General features: G+C 36.3%; 2 protein-coding genes across 4 annotated transcripts; both read right to left on the bottom strand.

The window, feature by feature from the left end:
• Positions 1 to 1247: 1247 nt before the first annotated feature.
• LOC103952011 (molybdenum cofactor sulfurase) lies at positions 1248 to 9369 on the bottom strand. Of its 3 annotated transcripts, none has more exons than XM_009363537.3 (22): positions 9118 to 9369; positions 8804 to 8902; positions 8618 to 8676; positions 8212 to 8372; positions 7700 to 7854; positions 7042 to 7168; positions 6441 to 6546; positions 6317 to 6362; positions 6188 to 6226; positions 5957 to 6113; positions 5671 to 5767; positions 5100 to 5216; positions 4871 to 4948; positions 4681 to 4782; positions 4408 to 4483; positions 4098 to 4208; positions 3910 to 3974; positions 3201 to 3352; positions 2445 to 2677; positions 2037 to 2173; positions 1849 to 1959; positions 1248 to 1756 (listed from the first exon to the last, which is right to left on the bottom strand). In XM_009363537.3, exons 1-22 carry the CDS (start codon positions 9227 to 9229, stop codon positions 1646 to 1648), a joined length of 2451 nt encoding a protein of 816 aa, XP_009361812.2. In that variant the 5' UTR covers positions 9230 to 9369; the 3' UTR covers positions 1248 to 1645. The 3 variants fall into 3 exon arrangements, with proteins under 3 accessions (XP_009361812.2, XP_009361810.2, XP_048425828.1); XM_009363535.3 differs by having other exon boundaries at positions 2037 to 2176; positions 9118 to 9368; XM_048569871.1 differs by having other exon boundaries at positions 2037 to 2176; positions 7042 to 7135; positions 9118 to 9368.
• An 8612-nt stretch (positions 9370 to 17981) lies between these two features.
• LOC103952012 (scopoletin 8-hydroxylase) lies at positions 17982 to 19945 on the bottom strand. The gene is made up of 3 exons (XM_009363539.3): positions 19443 to 19945; positions 18847 to 19192; positions 17982 to 18343 (listed from the first exon to the last, which is right to left on the bottom strand). Exons 1-3 carry the CDS (start codon positions 19940 to 19942, stop codon positions 18101 to 18103), a joined length of 1089 nt encoding a protein of 362 aa, XP_009361814.2. The 5' UTR covers positions 19943 to 19945; the 3' UTR covers positions 17982 to 18100.
• Positions 19946 to 21001: the final 1056 nt, after the last annotated feature.

Here is a 21001-nt window from a genome sequence, read left to right as displayed (position 1 = left end):
TTTTGTCAAAATAAGTTGTGTTAGAAGGACCATTGCAACAATTTGGGTCCCTCAACTCATCAAAACGTGTAGCTATAATCCTTTTCGTCAACTTCGTTAGAATTTTGTCAAAATGAGTTATGTTGGAATGACCATTACTACAATTGGATTAAAGTTGAGGGATCATTGCTCCAATTGGGTTAAAGCTGAGGGACCAATGATAATGAATTTTTAGTTGAGAGACCATAGTTGCACGTTTTGATGAGTTGATGGACCAATGATAATGGATTTTCAGTTGAAGGACCATTACTGTAATTAAGTTAAAGTTAAGAGACTATTACTACAATTTGCTCTAAAATTGTAGAAAAAATATTTAATTAAATTCTTAAATGAAACAAATGTTTAATCAACGACATTGAAAAAATGAGGCGCTTATATCAAAACTTCTTTTTCCTTCCAAACTTTCCCAATGCATTACTGACTTTGATTCATGGAGAGCATCTTCTTCTTGTTTTTTTCTAATTAGTCCATTTTGGTTTTCCCCGCTGCCTATTCCACGTTGAATATGATAGATTTAGGTTTTTGTTAACTCCCGAGTTTTGGGCCGCCTTAAAATGGAGAGTGAAACCTAAAACCCATCTCCCTAATTTCTTGTTTTTCTCTCCATTTTCTGAACCACATACATTTTATATCCTAATAATATGCAACTACGCCACCAAAATGGATCGAAACTACCAAAAAAAAAAAAAAAAAAAAAATCTCTGCCCAGTCGATAAAACTGTTGCCCGTTTGTGCCAAGAACCGGTCACCCTCTCTCGACTGGGACGAGACTGGTGCCTTGTCCCGATTTGAACACAGAGAGAGAGAGAGAGAGTACATTAAACGATTTCTACAATCAAAAAACCTATTTGAATATTTTAAACTTCATCTTTGGTCAATCAAGTTGTTTTGCAAATCCAAAAGACAGCTTTGTTTGATCTTCCATTTTTCTTTGACCAAGAAACAAGTCCGTTTGCTAACTGCCCGAGAAAGTCTTGAGTACATGGTCCACATAGGCTGTGAGAGCTTTCCCCGTGTCACAGCCTTACTCAAGAATTTCTCCAAACACATAACGCAATACTCCCTAACGCTTATTACAAAGTTCAGACTGCAATACGAACTAGAACGATGCAAATCTGCTTCTATTACCCCGGTCACTCAAAAGTATGATCAACTATCTTATATAGCAAAAGTTCTCCAAAATTACCTTTTTAAAGAGAGAATTTGAGTTGCTAATGAAACAGAAAATCTGATTATATGTGTTAACTAGTACATTGTTGCTTTTCATAAGCAAGACATCTTTGGCTAGAACGGACAAACCCTATGTTTCTAAGAATGGCCGAATCTAAATGCATAAAGCAATGTTGTAAATTAGTACATTTATGCGTACACACACAAGTATATATGGCACTGAATCTCAATTTTCCGGGCGGCCATAACCGTATATGGAACGTATTAAATCAGTCGAATGCTTCTGGAGAAGACCATTGCCAAGTTCTTGCATCAGACCGCTCTGCATTTATACCAATGTTAGAGAGTCCTGTGAGTAGGAATACCTAACTATATCCCAATGCAACTTATACTTGTTAGATACCGTCCGAGGCTGCTCCATACACATGTCATGAAGCTACAAGATATTCGGCTCTACATCTTGTCCCACTCGAAGCCACAAATCATCGTCCCCACCTACGACTTCGCTTCTTTCGTATTTCAGAAGTATCCCAAACAAAATCTTTCCCTGCGTCAGTAAAAAATTTGATCTGATTTGGTTTGTGAATTAAAAAAATAATAATTAAATAAACATAACTTTCAAAAAACCATCAGGATTACCTTCGCTCTCCTATACGATGCTAGAGTAGCCAAAGGTTCATTTGACTTCTGCACTTGTCCAGCTTCATGAACAATGTTGATCATCTGGCAACGATTACATCCACCCAAAGACTAGGAAACAAAACATAAACAAATTAATGAGACAAAAAGAGAGAAAAGCCATCCTTATGTTTAAAGTAATGACTTACTGTGAAGTATTTATTCCCAATTTTAAGATTTCTCCATCCATCTTCAACATATGGTTCACCCCCAGATAAGACGAGGTTGGGCCGAAACCTCAGTGGATCGATTTGACCTGCAGCTCCACGAGCACCCTTTTGTACGTCTTCTGCCATCAATAACTCAGTAGCATGAAATTTCAAATATCAAGGGAAATGGAAATTTTATAAACCAAACAACCGCTAAATTGAAAGAGTATAGACATTAATTGTTCGTCTGAAGAAACTTTTCTGTATGTGCTAACTTGGCCTTGGTTAGATTGGAATATGTTCTTCAGCTAGCTAGCTCATGTAGGGGTTTAAACACACATTAAAAGTGACATCTTGACATGCTTTTTACAGTACAGTAAGAGGTTCCATTACTATGTAAGAACTTACTTGTGCTTACTCTGCGGTTGAGGTCAGATACGCTTTCCTCAGATATTAATAAGAACTGAGCTTCATTCGAAAAATTCAATATGCTCTGCGCATCTCTGCCCATGCACATACTTTTGCTCTTATTCAAGCAATGGTTGTGATTCGAACTATAACAGTGTAATAAAGTGCATGGTCGGCCAATGGCATTGCTGAACCAAATATTGGCTTCATTGTCGTAACACTGTACTTCATATCTAAGGGAAGAAAAAAGACATCATAACTTCAAAAGCTTTATAGAATGAAGAGGATAACTGAAAACTTAAGCGAACTTTCTAAACTTCATAACTTCACTGCATGGAAATCGTTGTAATAACAAATACTCACAGAAAATAACTAACAGATACATTATTTGACCTTTCAAATTAGAAAAATGGACCCAGAAACAAATAAATGCTTAAGAAATTATGCTGATTTCAAGCCACCAAGATCTGCATATGTATATATACATATATGAATGCACGCATCTGCTCTGGTAATAATTTTGTCCTAGTTACTTCATCAGTCATTGCTATAGTAATTGTCGATATCTGTGACTTGAATTAAACCCTACTTAAATCAGGTAATAATGACACTAACATTCCACCGGTATAGAAAGTCACATAGCGAATGCGCTAACAAGGCCATACTAATCTAGAAGTGAAGATTAAAAAGCAGTTAAATTGACCGACTGGAAAATCTAAAAGATCATGGGATTTCAGTTTAAATTTTTTCTCTTACCTCTGGCCATTTAACTTAATTTCTTCTCGCACACCATTGCATGAATCTGTCAGAATGTTGATTGGCAGTCTCGCTTGGCATCTTGGTGACTCTACAAACAATATTCCCTCATTGAGGTCAATAAAAGTACTGATAAAGCACATGTCAGGAACCTGCAAAACCAAGTTTAGAAGAATTAAGTTAATATTTATCAATTTTGTTGGTCAAATGATTAAACAATTTGATGTTCACATAATCCAAATTATGAAATCTCCCCCAAGATCGTGTGGTCGTATCCCCCCTCCCCTAATATCACTTGTATCAAAACTATGAAAAACTCTATGAAGAATAGATCAGACACTTGGAAATTATAACCGTGTGGGTCACATCTAGAATGCTGTTTAACATATTTTTTTTATTTGTTCATATTTCACCTAGAAATACCCTCATCTTTTAGAAAAAAGCTAATCCTTTTAACAAAAAAACAACTAAATAAATAAATACTAAAAGGACTAGCTCAAAATAATCTACATGGAACTCATTTATCACTACTTTAGATATGTCCGCCATGGATTAAACATGGCTGCTTTAGCAGGGTGGATTTAAAAAGCTTGAAATGGGAAATGGACATATGGAAGTAGATGGAAATACACCAGGTTTCCCCATAGAGTTGTGTTTGTACATGTGCGCATGCATGTAAAACTACTTCTGCATCAGAAACTACTTTTACCTTTTTCTGTGTAAGAATTTCACCACTTGGGCTTGTAAGAACCCATTCTCGATCATGAAGCAGACCTGCTCAAAAATCACAGAAAAAAAAATAAAATTCAATTTGTAAATCAACTTTAGAAGCTCCAACCCAACCAAAAAATTTAAATTTACACAACCCATGGAAATGAGAAGATGGTAAATAGCTACCCGTACTGCTCAAAGGCCAACTTTCCACACTGAATCCTGCACATGATTTTATTGGGTAGACGGTAATCGACTTGAGATACAAACAAGCAGCTGGTAGTCTGCTTTCAGGACCTACAATTTTTTAAAACTTAATTTTAGTAAGTTGACAAAGTTTACTGTGAAGGCAACACATATACACAAGAACCACTAAGAAAAGTGTAACGAAGAAAATTTGACAGCAGAAATAAAGGACGTTGATCTAATTCCAGTTTTCAACTCATTCAGCCGATAATACAAAGCACCATACTAATTAACCAGAAAGAGGATGAACCTTGGTTTATTTGATAACCACTTTCATTCCAATTTGGTAATGCCACAAACGAACTTGTCAGGAAATCAACAAATTTCTGCATATCATAAAACAAGAAAGAGAGAAGAAAATTAGACAGGAAAGAAAACCCCAAATTAGTGTTTTCGGCTATATTTCTCTCCTTGTGTGTATACTGCGTATTATATATTCCACTCTTTTAACACAGAAATGCAGCGCCACTGTACACTCAAAATTTTTACTAGAACTCTCTATGGTTTGAGAATGAATATCTACCTTTGCATCTTCAAACGTTGACATATAACCAAAGGATACTCTCACAGCTCCAGTAGGTTTGCCATTAATTATGTCATTATCATCCCAGCAAACATGGCCAGCCTAATTTCAAAAACCTAATTGTTAAATTGACGTCATGAGTGGACCATGTAAATATAATAAAAGAAACTGATTGAGAAGCAAGAAAAACCTCAATATTTGAAAGAAGATCTGAGTGAGACAAGCCAAGATATTTTGCACATGCACCGGGATTGCAAAAGCATCCTGTCTACACAGAAAGCAGGATATAAGGGACTGTCAAAACCTATCCAAAGGGGAGTAAAGTTACTGATCTTATAAAGTGGAGTAGGAAAAAATTGATGCCATTCAAAGAACAATAGGATCGGTTGAATGCCAAAAGAAAATCTCACAAATATTACCCGTAACTGAATTCCAGATAAAGATGCCAGTTTTTCCACTTCACGGTATCCACACCAAGATCCATCCGACCTTTTCAAGTTGAAAGTGACTGTAGGGCCAAATCCATGAAATGATGCCTAATAGAGGAAAGTGTCAAATCACAGCAGATGGTTGTTTACAAATCCCAAAAAACATAGTAGAAAGAGATTGAGTGTCAGTACTCAGTAGAGTATACTCATCAGATGTAAGACTTCCCAAACTAATTAACGTTGACATATAAGAAGCCCATAAATCAGAAATGTTAAAAAGCATAGCAAACGTATACATCATGTTAACCAGACTCGCTGAAAGTCAAGAAACTAAAAAAATGGATCTTGATACTCCAATAAACTTGGTTTTCACCTTCTACTATCTTTCCCTTGAGAATTACATGCAGAGAGACTCCCTTAAAAATCCATGTCTACTTGTAATAAAAATAACAATATAACCATCCCCGCCCCATAAGATAAAGCCCTTCATTCGGGCCCTGTTTAAATAAAAGCAGCAGCTTTGTTAAGAACAATAGAAACACGATAAGAATTAAATTACAACCTTTGAAGTTCCATAGAGTGAGCAAACACTGGCTCCATTTTCATGCCTCAAGGCCAAGAGCTTCTTCCTCACATAAGTTGCAAGTGATGCTGTATGCCTGTATAAAAGGGTCACGCAGTAGAGCATATCAAACGTGTGTAGGCAGACACAACTGATGAAAGATTATAATGAAAAAGTATGAAAACCGAGAAGAAAATACATTTCTGGACAAAAGAAACATTAGTAAGAAAAAGGTTTATTTTTCTCTGTACAAAATGCATTATGAAAGTAACAAACTATAACATACCGAGATATGGCAGATTCAGTTAGGGAATTGAGAATTTTGAACCCATGGTGAATAGATGCTATGCTCAGGAATGAAATGGTACCGTCCTCAAACAGCTCTTCCACACCTTTTCTTCTTCTAACGAAGTCAATATCAGCAATTGAGGCTGTGACCGTGCCTGAAATATTCTAATGATTACCCACTGAGTAACAATCCCGATGGTGATAGAAAATTAGATAAAAAGGTGCAGACCTCCACTGAAGTATGTCTTCTTTAGTAATCTGGAAGCATCTGAGGTATAGCATAAACAATATGTAAGATTAGAGAAAACTTCTAGCACACCATTAGAAGCTAAGGACGTATTCATGATTAATTACTTACCCTTTCGAGCAATGAGCACTCCAAGTCCAGTTGGATAACCAAATAGCTTAACAAGAAACATCAAAACCAAAAATCAATACCCAAAGGTGATTGTTTCTAATACAATCCAAACAAATATATGTACCTTGTAGAAAGACATAACAACAAAATCTGCCGGATACTGTGATAAATCCGGTGGTTCTGTGGCAGCTCCTTTTGCAGCATCAATCAAGACCATCCAGCGGCCACTTCTGAGATACAAAATAAAAAAGAACCAATATTTAATGCATAATGCTCAATTTGAAGAATTGTTTGAAAAATTCTCAAAATTTCTGTAGTGTATACTACCCACATGTGCAATATAAACAAGAAAGTATACTAGAATGGGCATAAATATGCTGTCTAACAGAGAAGCAATCATAGAGTGATCATCAGCAAAGATTCTACAAGAACGAATTTAGTATACTTGTCTTCCAGGAAAACACTTCATTGAAAAAAAAACAGACCAGATGACAGATAGAGAGACTCAAAGGATAAATATCTATCACATCTTCACTCCAAATATGTATTCTACAGACATCCATAAAGGACTGATAAGCGTAATATAAACTGATCGCAGTAACTCTATTAATAATAATTTTGTCGAGATAAAATATGCCATCATTCACTAATTCAAATTAGACTTGAGTGCAAATGGCAGAGCATATATAAAAGTTAAATGGATAACGATGGTATGACTATTATACTTGCAAAATGGGGAGCCATCCAGAATTCTTGCTGGGTCTTCTTTAATTGTCTTCACCAAATCAAGATTAAATCTCAACCCTGAGAAATTGCACTCTGAGGGGAAGGCAAATAAGTTATATGCATCACCTGTATCAGGTCAATTAAATGAATCAAATTCCCATACGTTATCATGAATTCTCAAGAAAATATCAGTATGCAAAACTGATGTTTATATAAGAGTATAGAACATTACCCTCTATATATCTATATCCATATATGCATATGAAGTAACTTAGAAGGGAAAGACAGACAGCCAGTGTGTGCACGTGTGTGTCTTACACAGAGACAGAGAGAAATAGCTTAATTCGAAGCGATCCATGAGAAATATAAATCAAGATTTTCTATGGGTTCAAACAATCCTCACAGGTCATGTTCCAACTTACTGATGTTGGAACAGATATCCAATGAGAGATTGCCATAATCTTGAATATCACAAGGACTAACCGTGAAAAAATTCATAATTCAGCCAAACTGTTTGGACCCCCTCTTTCTCTATCAAATATGTGTGTGTGTGAATACATATGTTGGAAACAACCATTCAAAGATGCTTGGAAGATGTGCTGCGATAAAGTTCAGGTCAATTTCCAGTCGATATCTAAAGTGTCCACTTAGAAATACCTGTTGGTTCTCCCTCCAGGGATCTAGCTTCACTTCTCCTTTGTATTGGGTGCTGCAATGCCTTCATGGATGCCACAGTACCATTAGACACTCCATGATGCGAAGTCTCTTCAACATCTATTGCAAAAGCTGCAGCTCCTTGACCCAGTGCATATCTAAACTAATTAAGGGCTACATTTATATGGATTTCAGGCTCTTAAGAAGGTGAAAAAGGCAAAAAAAAAACAAAAGAATAATGACTTCAATTAATAATTTAGCAGTATGTGCAAACAATCGCAAACGAAAGGAACAGACTTGATTGCAAAAAGATTTCAGGCATAATAAAACCGGGAACACGTATACAGGTCAAAAGGCCATAAGCGATAGCACAACATAAGTGCGCAACATCAATCAGAAGTCAATCATCTGACAAAACTGATGTGCAACTATGCTAAACATTAAGCACAAACTTGGAAGCTGTAACTTATAACAGAGATTAAAAAATGATGATTTTGTAAGGCATGCTAGGATGCTCTCTGATCCCAAGTACACTATTGTGATTCTCCATCGTGTAAGCAAAACAGCTCTGACAGCTCCATGGAAAGGCCTCCCCTACCAGTTTCAGCGCCGCTGTAGCCCCAGAAGTGAATATGCAGCTGTAATCTTTTGGGGATGCTTTACAATAGTCCAGGACCTATACAAGCGTCACAGGGCTATCAAAAAACTCAAAATATAAAATGTGGGACTAACTATTGATTTTGCACATGAACCACCAGATATTAAATATCGCTCACTAACACAATTCAGAACAACAATTAGAACTCACAACATTTGACAATCTGTCTAAAGACTTGGAAAAATTAGAAAAAGATTGGACCTTCGAAAATACAATAAATTGGGAAAACTAACACGAAAGCAGATGGAGATAACATGGTATACCTGTTGCCGGGCTTCCCTTACGATGTCACTCGTAGCAGAACTGGTATCACTTTGGCTATCTAGATACAAATTAAGGAACTTAACGAAAAAAAAAATGCAATAAGATTACAGGAATATCTGATTTCAAGTTTTAAACTACATAACGATTTCTAAAACCGATCATTCATTTTACACGGAATAGGATACGTGGGTTTCCATAAGCATTGGAAGTGAAATCCTTGAAGATTGCTTCCATCTGCAACTCAGAATACATAGTTGCACCAGCATGATCCAAGTACACAAGTCCTACATTTTCCAAACCCAACAGCATCAACAACCAAAACCCAATAATAATTCAGTTAAAAGATTGAAAATTTTCACTTGCGTCAACTAAAAAGATTGAAAAGTAACAAATTTTAATCTCAGAAGCTCCGTTGTATCATTTTCCAGCTCAATTTTCTCGGGAAACAAGCAGAAATTAAAAGGGATGGAACATAGAAGGGAATTAAAGAGATGCAGACCATCTAATCGTTTGAATTCGGTAGCTCGGATTTCGTCGATGGTTTTGGGACCGTTGGGGTATCCGTAGTGCTCACCAAACTCTCTCAGAAACGCTTCCTTGCTCGCCTCCATGCTCGATTAAACAGTGGGATAGAGAGATGAGATTAAACGGTAAATGAAAATTTTGTGCCTTCAAGTTTCAAGCGTTTGTGAGTGGTCTTGAGAAGTTAAAAAGTAAAAAGCTTTATTAGTTCTAAACGCCAACTGATTCGGCTTACCAAAACGCAATATTTCTTATCTGACTCTTCTATTTTTATAAAAAAAAAATTTCTGTTTTTTTTTTTCTTCTGTATTTATCGAATTGTGATGCAATGTTTATCATTATGGCTGTCAGTGATTTATTAAAATATATTTTCTGATATGGACAATATCTGGTTGTCAGAATAGTAATTGTATTTAATACATGTAATTATTGTGCTCAATTACATTTTAATTTAGTTTGATTTGGTTCGTTTTACTTTTCTATGATTTTTTTATTCAGTTTTTTCTTATCGGTTTAGTTTGGCATATCATCAATAATAAATAAATACGTTAATCAACATAATAATTAATCATTAATAATTATATTATTTGATTTACAAAATTCGATTTAAAATTTTATTCTCCTTAACATTATTTTTTTAAAATAAAATCTGAAAATTAGGGATGACTTGTACGCGAGGAATGTTGGAGATGACTTGTAGCAAGAAGGGATTCATGGACTAGGATCCTCATGTTGCGTTCCGTGTCTCTCCTCTCGCTCTCCCTCATCTCCATGAAGCTTCAAGCATCTGACCAATATCCTTTGCGCATAGTCTTTATTCTTTCTTTCCTAAAAGAGTATCGTTAGAATTAAGAAACTACATTGAATTTTATGGCAGCAAATTTGGAAGAAGTTTCAAAATTTCTGTGCGAGCTTGGCGCTGATATTCGAGAAATAGAAATTGCAGTTTAAAGCCCACCTGCTCATGCAGATATTAGAAGATAAATAAAGTGGAGTCTTTAAAGTCATAAAAATGTACAATGGTCAAAGTTTTTCCTTGTGTGTTCAAGAGTGCAATGGCACATCAAAATCAAGCAAAAGACAAAGCATTTACAGTCACAAGAAGTAATAAAAAATATACAAGAGAAGCCGGTCAAGCATACCAATCCGTGCGGAGGAAGAGTGTGGGAGAGAAGAGAGAAAGTTAGGCGGCTAGGGGATAAAAAAAGATTAACTTTTAGACTTTTCAAGAAGTATGGGCTTGAAGTTGGGTTATACAGATTTTTCTCTTATTTGAAATTGGACTTGAAAAAAGAAAACGAATTTAATAAATAAAAATATATTAATTGTTATAAGCTTATTTGACTGAATTGTATAATGAACAGAGAGGGGCCGGTGGCAATAGAGAGAGAATAGAGATATGTAATTCTGATGTGTGTGTTGTATCACCCTATTATGCCTTTATTTAAAGTAGTAGGATAGGTAAAATCCTTACCCTAATAAGATTACATCTCTAATAGGAATTAAAACTACTAAAGATAATATACAAGATACTCCTAGATACACTAGGATTTAAACAATCACATTCATAATCCAATAAGACTGCAACACTCCTCCTTGAGTGTGTAAATACTCAAACAAAACATCGCATTAGATCTTCAGCAAATGAGGTAGAACAGTTAATGAAATCGTCGGCACAATGGGTGAATGCGAGTCTCAGATATAAGAAAGTAAGTATGCATTGGTAGTAAAACTCACAAAAACTCGCTATGGTGAAACCTAAGGTAGGCAAAAACCCATAAGCTAAGGAAAAAGGTGAGAAATATGTATAATGCCTAAAACAAACGTCAAACAGGACAAAAGTAGTGAATTCAACAGAATATGATCATTCCATGATGGGTGCCTCATCAAAACCTCGTTAGGTAGCAAAAACCTAGTGGGGAAAAATGCTCCTAATCGTAGGAAAAAGAGTACATTAAGATCAAGTGAGTATGCTTTAGTATACTCCCTCTGAGTTAGACATAACTTCTAAATAAGAGAATTACAAGTAATCCAACCCAGATAATTTACGCATACTAATTCCTTGGACGAGTTTTTGAAAAGTAGACTTGGGCAATGACTTGGTAAAGAGATTGACTAGGTTGTCTTGGGAACGGATTTGCTTGACTTCAATGTTCTGATGCTGTTATTGCTTGTCCCACCTCGGACCTGGAGTCGGTAATAAAAACTCAAACCCAAAGCTGACACGTGAGTTAAAAACTCAATAAATAAAAGGAAATTGGAACGGGTTGGAAAATAAATTCCTCTTATAAAAATAATTCATGATTCACAAACAAATCAAGAATTCTTTACAACCTACCGTAAATAGATGAATAAACTTTCTCTACTCCAATCCAATCCAATCTCATCCTGGCTACCCTTTTGAATGTCTAGGTCGTAAACCTGCATAACAATTGAGGGATGAGCTTCAACAGCTCAGTAGAGACATAACCTCATCACAGTAAATTGACAACATTAAATTAAGTGTCATGAAATCATATAGCCAAACATCAAATTATTATCGATAACAATGCATGAATGCAATGCAACCTCTTCGGCTACCCCCGTTAATTTATATAATAAACACGCGGAAATGCACGTCCTATACCCTGCATTTTACCACTGCAGTGGTGGTTCAAATGTTCTATTATAAAAACTAACCCCCATACGATATCCCACATTCATACACCCTTTTTGCTAGCTATCTTATCTAAGTCATTGATCTCCAGCCCAAATCACCCACATCAACAATTTCCGTCGATGTCCTATTCTAATGTGCACGTTCGCTTGGAACTAGTTTCACAATGCATAGATTAAACTACACAAAATATCATTTCCATAATTCCAATCTGAACACTGAAATTCCAACCACATCAACATGAATGATGCACAAATAATGTCATTTTATCATTCACATGTATCACAATATATTCTCAACGAATAACATTTCAGCAATAATTCCATAACCAATAACAAGTAAACACTTAACTGAAGCAATTAGCCAATTAATATCCAACCACATTAATCAACCAAAAAAGATCAAGAATATTATAACACTTCGTGAAATTTAATAAAATCAATTTCTGTAAAGGTCTGCCGTATTTCCCCCTACCTGAATTCCAAAGCTCAAATAAAGATCCACGTCACTACCGGAATAGCTAAGCTTCACGTACTTATCTACGTCACTACTGAAATAGTTAAGCTCCACGTACTTATCCACGTCACCACCGAAATAATTAAGCTCCACGTGCTTATCCACGTCACTACCGAAATAGCTAAGCTTCACATACTTGAGTAAACTCCTTGATCACTCTTTTTGTTTCCTAATCTCTCTATATATACATAGATATTATATAATATATTATACAAACCAACGTACTCTGCCTAGAAACTACATGCAACGAAGATAAAAAGATTTGGAGGAATTGTCTGAATAAAAGTGAAAGGTGGGGTGCTATTTGTAGATGTAGAAATTTGGCAAGTATAGCAGGAGGCGTCCAATATCATTGGATAATAAGGTATGAGAGATTAACACTTGTTAGGGTAGTAGAGTTGGCTGCCAAGTGGATAAATAGGTGTCACTTAAAGAGGATGACTGGTACACACGGAACAACCTTAAGCTCCAATGTAATGACTATGCAAATAAGATTGGAATGAATAATTGGATGGTGTTATCTCTAACTTGCCAAAGACATCTGTTGCACTTGTGTCCTCCTAACATGAAAGCCACCAAGATAGGATATGTATGCCTATATCAACTACTCTAAAGTTGACAACAATGGTAAGTTAAAATAAGGGGCCGGGTAGTCTCACTAGAATGAATGCATGTAAATTAAAATAATATACATTGGAAATACTATATGAAACAGAATAACTATCTTAATACCAAATAAATAAAGTACCATAATATATATATATATATATTCTAAAATACGGGTTTTCACATTGCTGGTGAAAATAAAAGAACTTCGGCACTATGTGCTTGGTGTTGTCTCCCTTGATGTATTATTTCTTTAACTGCTCAATACATGTTGCATTGTCTTGAAAGATCGTCGTAGGAAGGTCAACGATCGAAGAAAGACCACTAGTGCTTCGAATATGTTCCATGACTAATCTTAACCAAAAGCACTATCGCGAGGCTTCATGTAAGGCGAGAATCTCAGCATGGTTCGAAGAAGTTGCAACTAGCGTTTGATTGGTAGACCTCCAAGATATAGCAATGTCTCCAACGGTAATGACATAGCCCGTTTGAGAATGTGCCCTATGTAGGTCAGACAAATAACCATCATATGCGTAACTAACAAGGCGGGAATCAACCCGAGGACCAAGGGGGCAGCGTTTCCTCTCAAGGATTTGTGGGTGCAGAACAAGCTCAAATTCGTCAGATTCTTAAGGTAGCGGAAAATGTCGTTAACACCATTCCAATGTCTGCGTGTAGGCGCGTTGCTGTATCTAGCCAAAAAATTAACAACGAATGAGATGTCGGGTCTAGTGCATTGAGCCAAGTACAATAAAGCACTAATTGCACTTAGGTATGGAACTTCAGGCTCCAAAATCTCTTCATCATCCTTCTTGGGACAGAAGGGATCTCGTTTAACATATAGAGTCCGAATGACCATATGAATACTTGAAGGTTTTGTTTTATCCTCATTAAAATGTCGCAACACCTTCTGGGTATAATTCAATTAACGTACTAGGATTCCATCCGAACAAAGCTCGATCTCCAGGCTGAGACAATATTGAGTTTTCCCAAGATCTTTCATCTCAAATTCTGATTTCAAGTGAACGGCAATTTCCTCAAGCTTTGCGGGAGTTCCGATGAGGTTCATGTCGTCGACATAAACTGCAACGATTGCAAATCTGGAATTGTGAAGACCTATATTTATATATTATTATTTAGTAATTAAAGAAATTTTGATTAAATATACAAAAAAAAAAAATATATATATATATATATATATATGTTTCAAATTTATTTGGTTATTGTTGTCCATGTGTTGGCCAAATGAAAGAATGGCATGCTTGTAATTTGAAATGATGAATGAGTAGGACTACTTGGAGAGCACTCCAGTTTGGAGGTGGTAAAACCAGTGTTCATCTTTCCTTTTGAGTGACACCTCCCCCTTCACTTTGATTATTGAACAATTGAAGCTCGTGCTTTGCATGACGATAAAAAAACCCAAGCCTTATCTATTAGCTAAGTGTAGCTGCCTTATTTGTTCTTCTCTATCAAGTCGACAGCTCCTCCTCTCTAATTGACGACTATTCCTCTATATATATATATTTTTATCTGATGCGTAATCACCAAGGATTGTATAAGTAGAAATAGGGACCTCAAGAGCTGCAAACTCCAGTAAGAAACGAGTCTAGTGAGAGATGAATAAAGAGAAGAGGGAAAAGGTACTTTGGGTCGGAGAAAGTGAGTGAGTGAAAGAAAGGATGAGAAAAGAAATTAAGATGAAGGTTGAATTGGATGTCTGCGGAGATGGCAATAGAATGGGAAACAAATTAAGGTATAAGAGAAGAGAGTTGCTCTGTTGATGATGGTTAGTCGACTTTGAAAGAATCAAATAAAGGAGCAAGGTCGATTACGGTAGACTAATGTCTTTCTGCCAGTATGAGGGGAACACGGACACAGAAGGGTAAGTACTAATTCTTTGACCTAAATGGTAGAGCTTCTGAGCTTTTAATTAGGGTTGTGATTGAATGGAGTTAGACAAGAAAGTCTTAGTATTATTATAGTATAGAGTGAATCGTTTGTTTGTGATAGCTCTTATGAAATTAGCCTCACAAAATCCAATCCTACAATATTGCTATCTTTTGCAATACCGCTTCAAGTATATATGTTAATTGATTTCTCAGCGAGTTATATATAAAAAGCAACATATTAGTATCAGACTACACACACACACACACACACACACCAATCAGAGGAAAAAACTGTTATCTACTAACTTGATCCAAGCTTGTTATCTTGTTATCAAGCTACAGACATAAAATAGTTTCAATTATATATGAAGTAAAGCATATGTCTTGGAGTTGGAAATAATTGTATTATGCATATACATGGTTTAAAATGCCACCTTTCTTAATTATATACCAAAGGAAAGCATGCATATGTATATTTAAATTTCACATGCTCCCTGATTTTCTAAAAGTTGTACTTATTCAAACATTTAGTTTGTTATGACCAAGCTATTCTAGATCAACCAAAATGACATTTGAATTGGTTGGTGTTCAATTAGTAATGCCAAGTTATTTGACTGGGGTTAAAGTTCATGTCATGCTTTTTAGTCATTGCCTACACTTGTGAATAGGAGTTACTGAAGGTAGACTTTTGTAATAAATAGTCGGAGCAATGCTTTGAAATCCAGGTAGGGGAAATACGGCAGACCTTTATGGAGATTGGCTTTATTAAATTTTGTGAAGCATTATATTATTATTATCATGTTCGGTTAAGTCCTCTTTACAGAACTTGAGCAGTGATCGGAATCTACAAACTTCAGAGTTGTATTCATTCACAGACTTAAAGCCTTGAAAGCGTAAATGCTGCTAGTCGTGTTTTGCTTCAGGCAAGTAAATGTCTTTTTGGTGATCGAAACGATCTGTTAGAGCGAGCCAAACGGTACATGGATCCTCCTCTGAGAAGTACTCGATCTGCAGTGCATCATGGATGTGTTTTCTGATAAAGATCATAGTAGTAGCTTTCTGAGCTTCATCGACGGGTTCATTGTCGATTGATTCCTCAATAGTAGTTCTAAGACTCTTTGCAGTAAGCTGTAGCTTCACGTCTTGAACCCACTTCAGGTAGTTTATTCCAGAGACTTCCAGAGCAGTGAAATCGAGCTTGTTCAAGTTGGACATGTCCCTAAACAGAGGGTACAACAAAACTTGGTTAGTCATATGGAAAACCATAGACATATATCGTAGAACATTCAAGTTCTATATACATGTATGGGTTTAATTTAAGCATAAAAGCTACGGGTTTCATGTGGTAAGTTTTGAATGAAAACTTCGGGTTACAAATGCACTAAATTCGAAACTACAAGTTTGATTTAGTTATGAATGTTTAGTTCATCTAAGGGTACCTACAAGAACACAGAATACAATATACAATAAAGTGTAGTGAATTTGTGAATTGCTTCAGGAACCCAAGCGTGAGTGCATCAGGACTGCGAAAGATAGTCAACGGTTCAAAGAAACGAAATAATTTATTTAATCATTAATGCCAAAAAGTGGACTTCAGGCCAATAATATTGGTTTAATTGTCAGATTAATGGACTATTGATCACTTTAATTAATTCAATAGGTTGGACCATACAAGGTCAATCGTAGAAGAAAAAATAATTATAACATTCATGTTAAAATTATAGAGAATGCCAAAAAATAGCATTGGGTTTGAAAAACCATAGCCCAATCACGATGGGCTTGGGTATCGTGAGTAGGGCAAAGCCCTAAAGGTATGGGCCTCGAGTGGATGCAGGCCACGTGCTAAGAGTCTAGGAAGCCCAGCAGCAAGGCTGCTGACGTTATGGGCTGAAATCGGTGCACGGGGCAAGCCTAGCCCAAGGCTGGCTTGCGGGTGGTGCGTGGAAACCCCAGCCGAAGCTAGGTTTCGATTTTTGGGCCGTAGGGACAAGCCCAGCCACATAGGTCGTGGCCCGTGGCAAAAGCAAAGCCCAACAAGCAAAAAAACTTACTAGCAGATTGGGCCGAGACAAGGAACAAGCCCAGCAAGCTTCAGACATGCTGGTGTGAGCTCGGGGCTTCCTGGCCCGTGGTGCAATCCAATCCAGGCCGAGGCCTAGTTGCAGTTCAGCGGCAGCAAGCCCAAAGGGCTGCTACGAATGGTCCAAGGCTTCGAAACGATGCCTTCCCAAGGTTTGCTCCACACGGCTAGGCTGTAGGCCAAAGTAAGGGTTCTACGATGGTGTGGCAGCAAATGCCGCAAAAATCTCTTCTTTTTTTCCCTTCCAATTATAGGGTTAAAAACCCTACTTGCTTCTAAATTAATTTCGATACTTTGACTCGCAAATTCCACATAGCATAATTGCGTATTGCATGAACAAGTATATATATTGACAAAATATATGAACATATATGCAATATATATAATTGAAAGGAAAATATAAATATAGGAGGTCGTGCATCATGGAGAATGTTTTCATGCTTCAAGGTTTTTTTTTCAAATATCTTAATTTATTTTAGAAGAACCTGATTGGCAGAAAACAATTGAAAGTCTTTGAATTTGTAGAAGAGAGCCTCCCACAATCATTTAGTTCCTTAGCTTCTGGCAAGTGCATGCTGATAACGTGTTATAGGTCTATTTGACTGAACGGTATAAAGGACAAAAAGAGAGAGGGGCCGGCGACAACAGAGAGAAGAGAGATATGTAATTATGATGTGCGTGTTGTATCATCCCCTTATGCCTTTATTTATGGTAGTAGCATAGGTAGAATCTTTACCCTAATAGGATTACATCTCTAATAGGAATATATAAGATACTCCTAGATACACTAGGATTTACAGAGTCACATTTCTAATCCAATAGGATTGCAACATTAATTTATATTTTATTCGGTTAATTCAGTTCAATTTTATGAATTTTTGAAACCTAACTAATAGTCTTTGGTTCTATTTGGTTTTTTAACTTCCGTTCGATTTTTTTTCAGTTTCAATTCAGTGAACGGTTTGATTTTTGTTCATTTTTTATTTTCCTATCCCACCCTTAAATACTCGTGGTTCGATCCCTCCGTTCACAAAATAAAAGATAACCAAGAAAACTGAAATTACAAAACAGTTAACAAAAAGAGACTCGAGGAAAGTGAAAGTACAAAGAGAAATACAACCCCTCCTTATTACATGGATCAAGGGAGCAAACTTAATTTAAAGTTGCACATAGTAACTTATTTGGTTTGAAATTACTGGATATCTTTTGCAGATCAAGTAGTGGCGTAATCAAGAGACTTCTTCCCGTCATGCGCATTGCTAAAAAAGTTGTTCATATAATCCTCAAACACCACCTCACGGTAGCGAGCAACTCCATCGCTCTCCACCACCTCAGGCAATGGCCCAATTCTTTCTGTTGCCTTTGGGATGGTAAATATTGGGACAGATACTCTTGATTGGCTGCTTGTAGTTCGCACTCTGTGTTCAGCACTTTTGTACCTTCCATTACTAAGTATCTACAACAGAACAATATCACAAGTTAAAACATGGTTAAATCCATAATAATTTGAGCTTTTCTAGCCACACTTGTCTACCATAAGCAAGTGCAAGTTATTTTCTGCATGGTTAAATAAATCTCACATTCAATTTATGTTCTGATTCATTCACCACACGCAGAAGATTATGATTAACATTTTTCATACAAAAAATTGAAACACATTTGATAATGAATTTCTACAACTTACCCATTTAATTGTAAGCATAAATATAACCATCTACTTTTAGTTTATGTATCTGATATCGAAACTTTCAGACACATTTGATAATCTACTTGTAGCTTATGGTCAAAAGACTCAAAACTAGGGTTAAAATATAACTAAACTGTATTCAAATACTTCACAAGATTTTACAAGCAAAAGCCATAATCTAGTTAAATTAAATATGCACGTCAAAGAAATTTTTTCCACGAAACAAATATATACAAAGCTTAATCTTATATATTTTGTAGCTATGAACTAACCTGTAACGTATCACCAATGTTGATGACCAGAGCACCAGGGACAGGAGTGATCTCAATCCATTCTCCTTTCTTTCCACCATCCATGTCTTCTTCAAGTTTCACATACAAACCTCCAATTCCATCTTGCAGCAACACAGTTAAGGTGCCCATGTCTGAGTGACGCCCGACACCAACAGTGAGGTCAGGATCAGGGCATGTTGGGTAATAATTCATGTTAACCATCCTTAACCCAATGAGTGCCTCAAGTTTTGAGTCTTCTAGTGTCACTCCAAGCTTTGCTATCAAAACTTTCACTATTTTCTTTACCATATCTGTTGAGGTTTTCAGATACTCGAGTGCAACGTCCCTGTAAATATATCATATTAATCATAGAACACTTGATCAAGTTGGTATTTTAATTTGTCTATGATTGTTAGAAATTGGGTACGTATTAAGAGGCAAACATTTTATTATGAGACTATGACATATGATATGTTGTAAGACTCTGAATATAAACAAACAAACCATTGATTAGATAAGCTGTTAGCAATTAATTTGAATGTGTAGTTCAAATTAGCAGGCAATATATATGAAAAGAATAATCAATAATATCATACTTGCATTCATTGGGCCAATAACTGAGAGCATCAGCATCACTAGTATACACCATGCTCAGATAGTCCTTCCACTCCAGTGCCTTCTCCTTCTCTGGCACAAAGCTCGTCCCATACTTTACGTGCGGGCTAGGGCTCACACCTTTCCTATACGCAGCCTTCTTCTCAGGCGCTTGTCCGAAGAAATCATTAGCAGAACTTTTAAGGGATTCTAGCAACTCGAGAGGTATGGCATGGTTCAAAACTTGGAAGAACCCAAGAACCTCAGCAGCATTGGCAATGTCATTTGCCACTTGGTCGTGATCAGGTCCATCCAGCTTTGACAAATCAATTGGTGGTAGCTCATGAACTGATCTATTCAGCTTCACTATGCGCTCATGTGGTGGTTGTATGTATTGCTCAGGGACTTTGGACAAGCCTAAGTCCACCATGCCCTTCACACCATTGCCATCTCGAACAACAAAGTTGAATAGTGATTTTCCATCTTCAAAACTAGGAGCCATTGATTTTTTGTGTGTATTTGATGATATAGGTGTATAACTAGATTGATGAATATTTGATGAAACGGATGGGCAAAGGGTGACATTAAATACTAGCTAGAAGGTCGATGGAATTTGGTTGTGGTTTTAATATGTAAATATATTTCTCATTTGGTAATATGCTTTAGCCAACTACCAGCCGGTTGACTTAAATTTAATTTTTAGCATGCAGAAGGCAAGATTCATGGCTTTCTGAGTTTTGAGTAGGTTCGTATTTTTCTTCTTTTAAGGAAATAGAATTTCATTAAGCTAAGATACTATACGCATATCATCATTTAGAGTAGACTCTAACACCGAGGAACGTCTTCTATTCCGATTTTACAAGTATTACAATATTAGAGAGCAAATTTAGCTAGGCTATGAGCTATTCTATTACAAATTTACGATGTCTAGGTGCACGGTTACGTTTAAACGAACATTTTTTTAGTTTCATCCACAAGGTGCACATTATGAGATATATCCTTCTCTAATTTATCACATTTTGAGAGTATGATCCTAAAATAATGAGAATCCAACATCAATCGTCATTTTAGCCTAAGTGAAGTCGATAAAATTTCATGTTTGGAAGAAGTAATAATGTTAAGGAAAGGCCACCTAGATGGTTAATGGGTACACATTTAGTTAAATAGGGTCCATTTAAGTGTAGATATGTGTTTGTTGTGGTAGTGAGTTGTGATGTTTGTGCTTGTGATGATGATGGTGATGATATATGAAGTATACACGGGCACCCATTGACCATCCCTTACCAACATTGCTTCCCCCTTGGATTATGAATTTAATATGTTGAGAAAATTGAAGCAATAGTCCTTGAACTTTGGCCCCATTAGAGGTTGGGTCCCTGGACTAAAAATCCATGAACTTGTTACAATGTGAAACAATGGTCCTGACAAAAAAGGGATGGATGTTCTTAAAAAGTTAGACTATAGGACTATTGTTCCACATTATAACAAGTTCACGGACCAATAATCACAAATTTTTAGTTCAAGAACCAAAGCTCCAATTGAGCTAAATTCAAGGACCATT

Source organism: the organism of the source record quoted next, unplaced genomic scaffold (genome assembly GCF_019419815.1).
Source record: "Pyrus x bretschneideri cultivar Hongxiangsu unplaced genomic scaffold, Pyrus_bretschneideri_v1 Contig50, whole genome shotgun sequence".
Classification (NCBI taxonomy): Eukaryota; Viridiplantae; Streptophyta; class Magnoliopsida; order Rosales; family Rosaceae; genus Pyrus; species Pyrus x bretschneideri.
The sequence above is the reverse complement of the archived record's forward strand: the minus strand, read 5'-3'. Positions and strand labels throughout refer to the sequence as shown.

What these genes read in the sequence shown, in the direction of transcription:
- LOC103952011 (XM_009363535.3), bottom strand. Translation starts at nt 9,229, where the DNA reads ATGGAGGCGAGCAAGGAAGCGTTTCTGAGAGAGTTTGGTGAGCACTAC. An exon ending in ACTGAATCTGCCATATCTCG is followed by an intron (nt 5,768 to 5,956) that starts GTATGTTATAGT and finishes CCTTTTATACAG; the next exon opens with GCATACAGCATCACTTGCAA. An exon ending in CAACGTTTGAAGATGCAAAG is followed by an intron (nt 4,484 to 4,680) that starts GTAGATATTCAT and finishes TATGATATGCAG; the next exon opens with AAATTTGTTGATTTCCTGAC.
- LOC103952012 (XM_009363539.3), bottom strand. Translation starts at nt 19,942, where the DNA reads ATGGCTCCTAGTTTTGAAGATGGAAAATCACTATTCAACTTTGTTGTT. An exon ending in TATTGGCCCAATGAATGCAA is followed by an intron (nt 19,193 to 19,442) that starts GTATGATATTAT and finishes ATATATTTACAG; the next exon opens with GGACGTTGCACTCGAGTATC. An exon ending in ACATTGGTGATACGTTACAG is followed by an intron (nt 18,344 to 18,846) that starts GTTAGTTCATAG and finishes GTTCTGTTGTAG; the next exon opens with ATACTTAGTAATGGAAGGTA.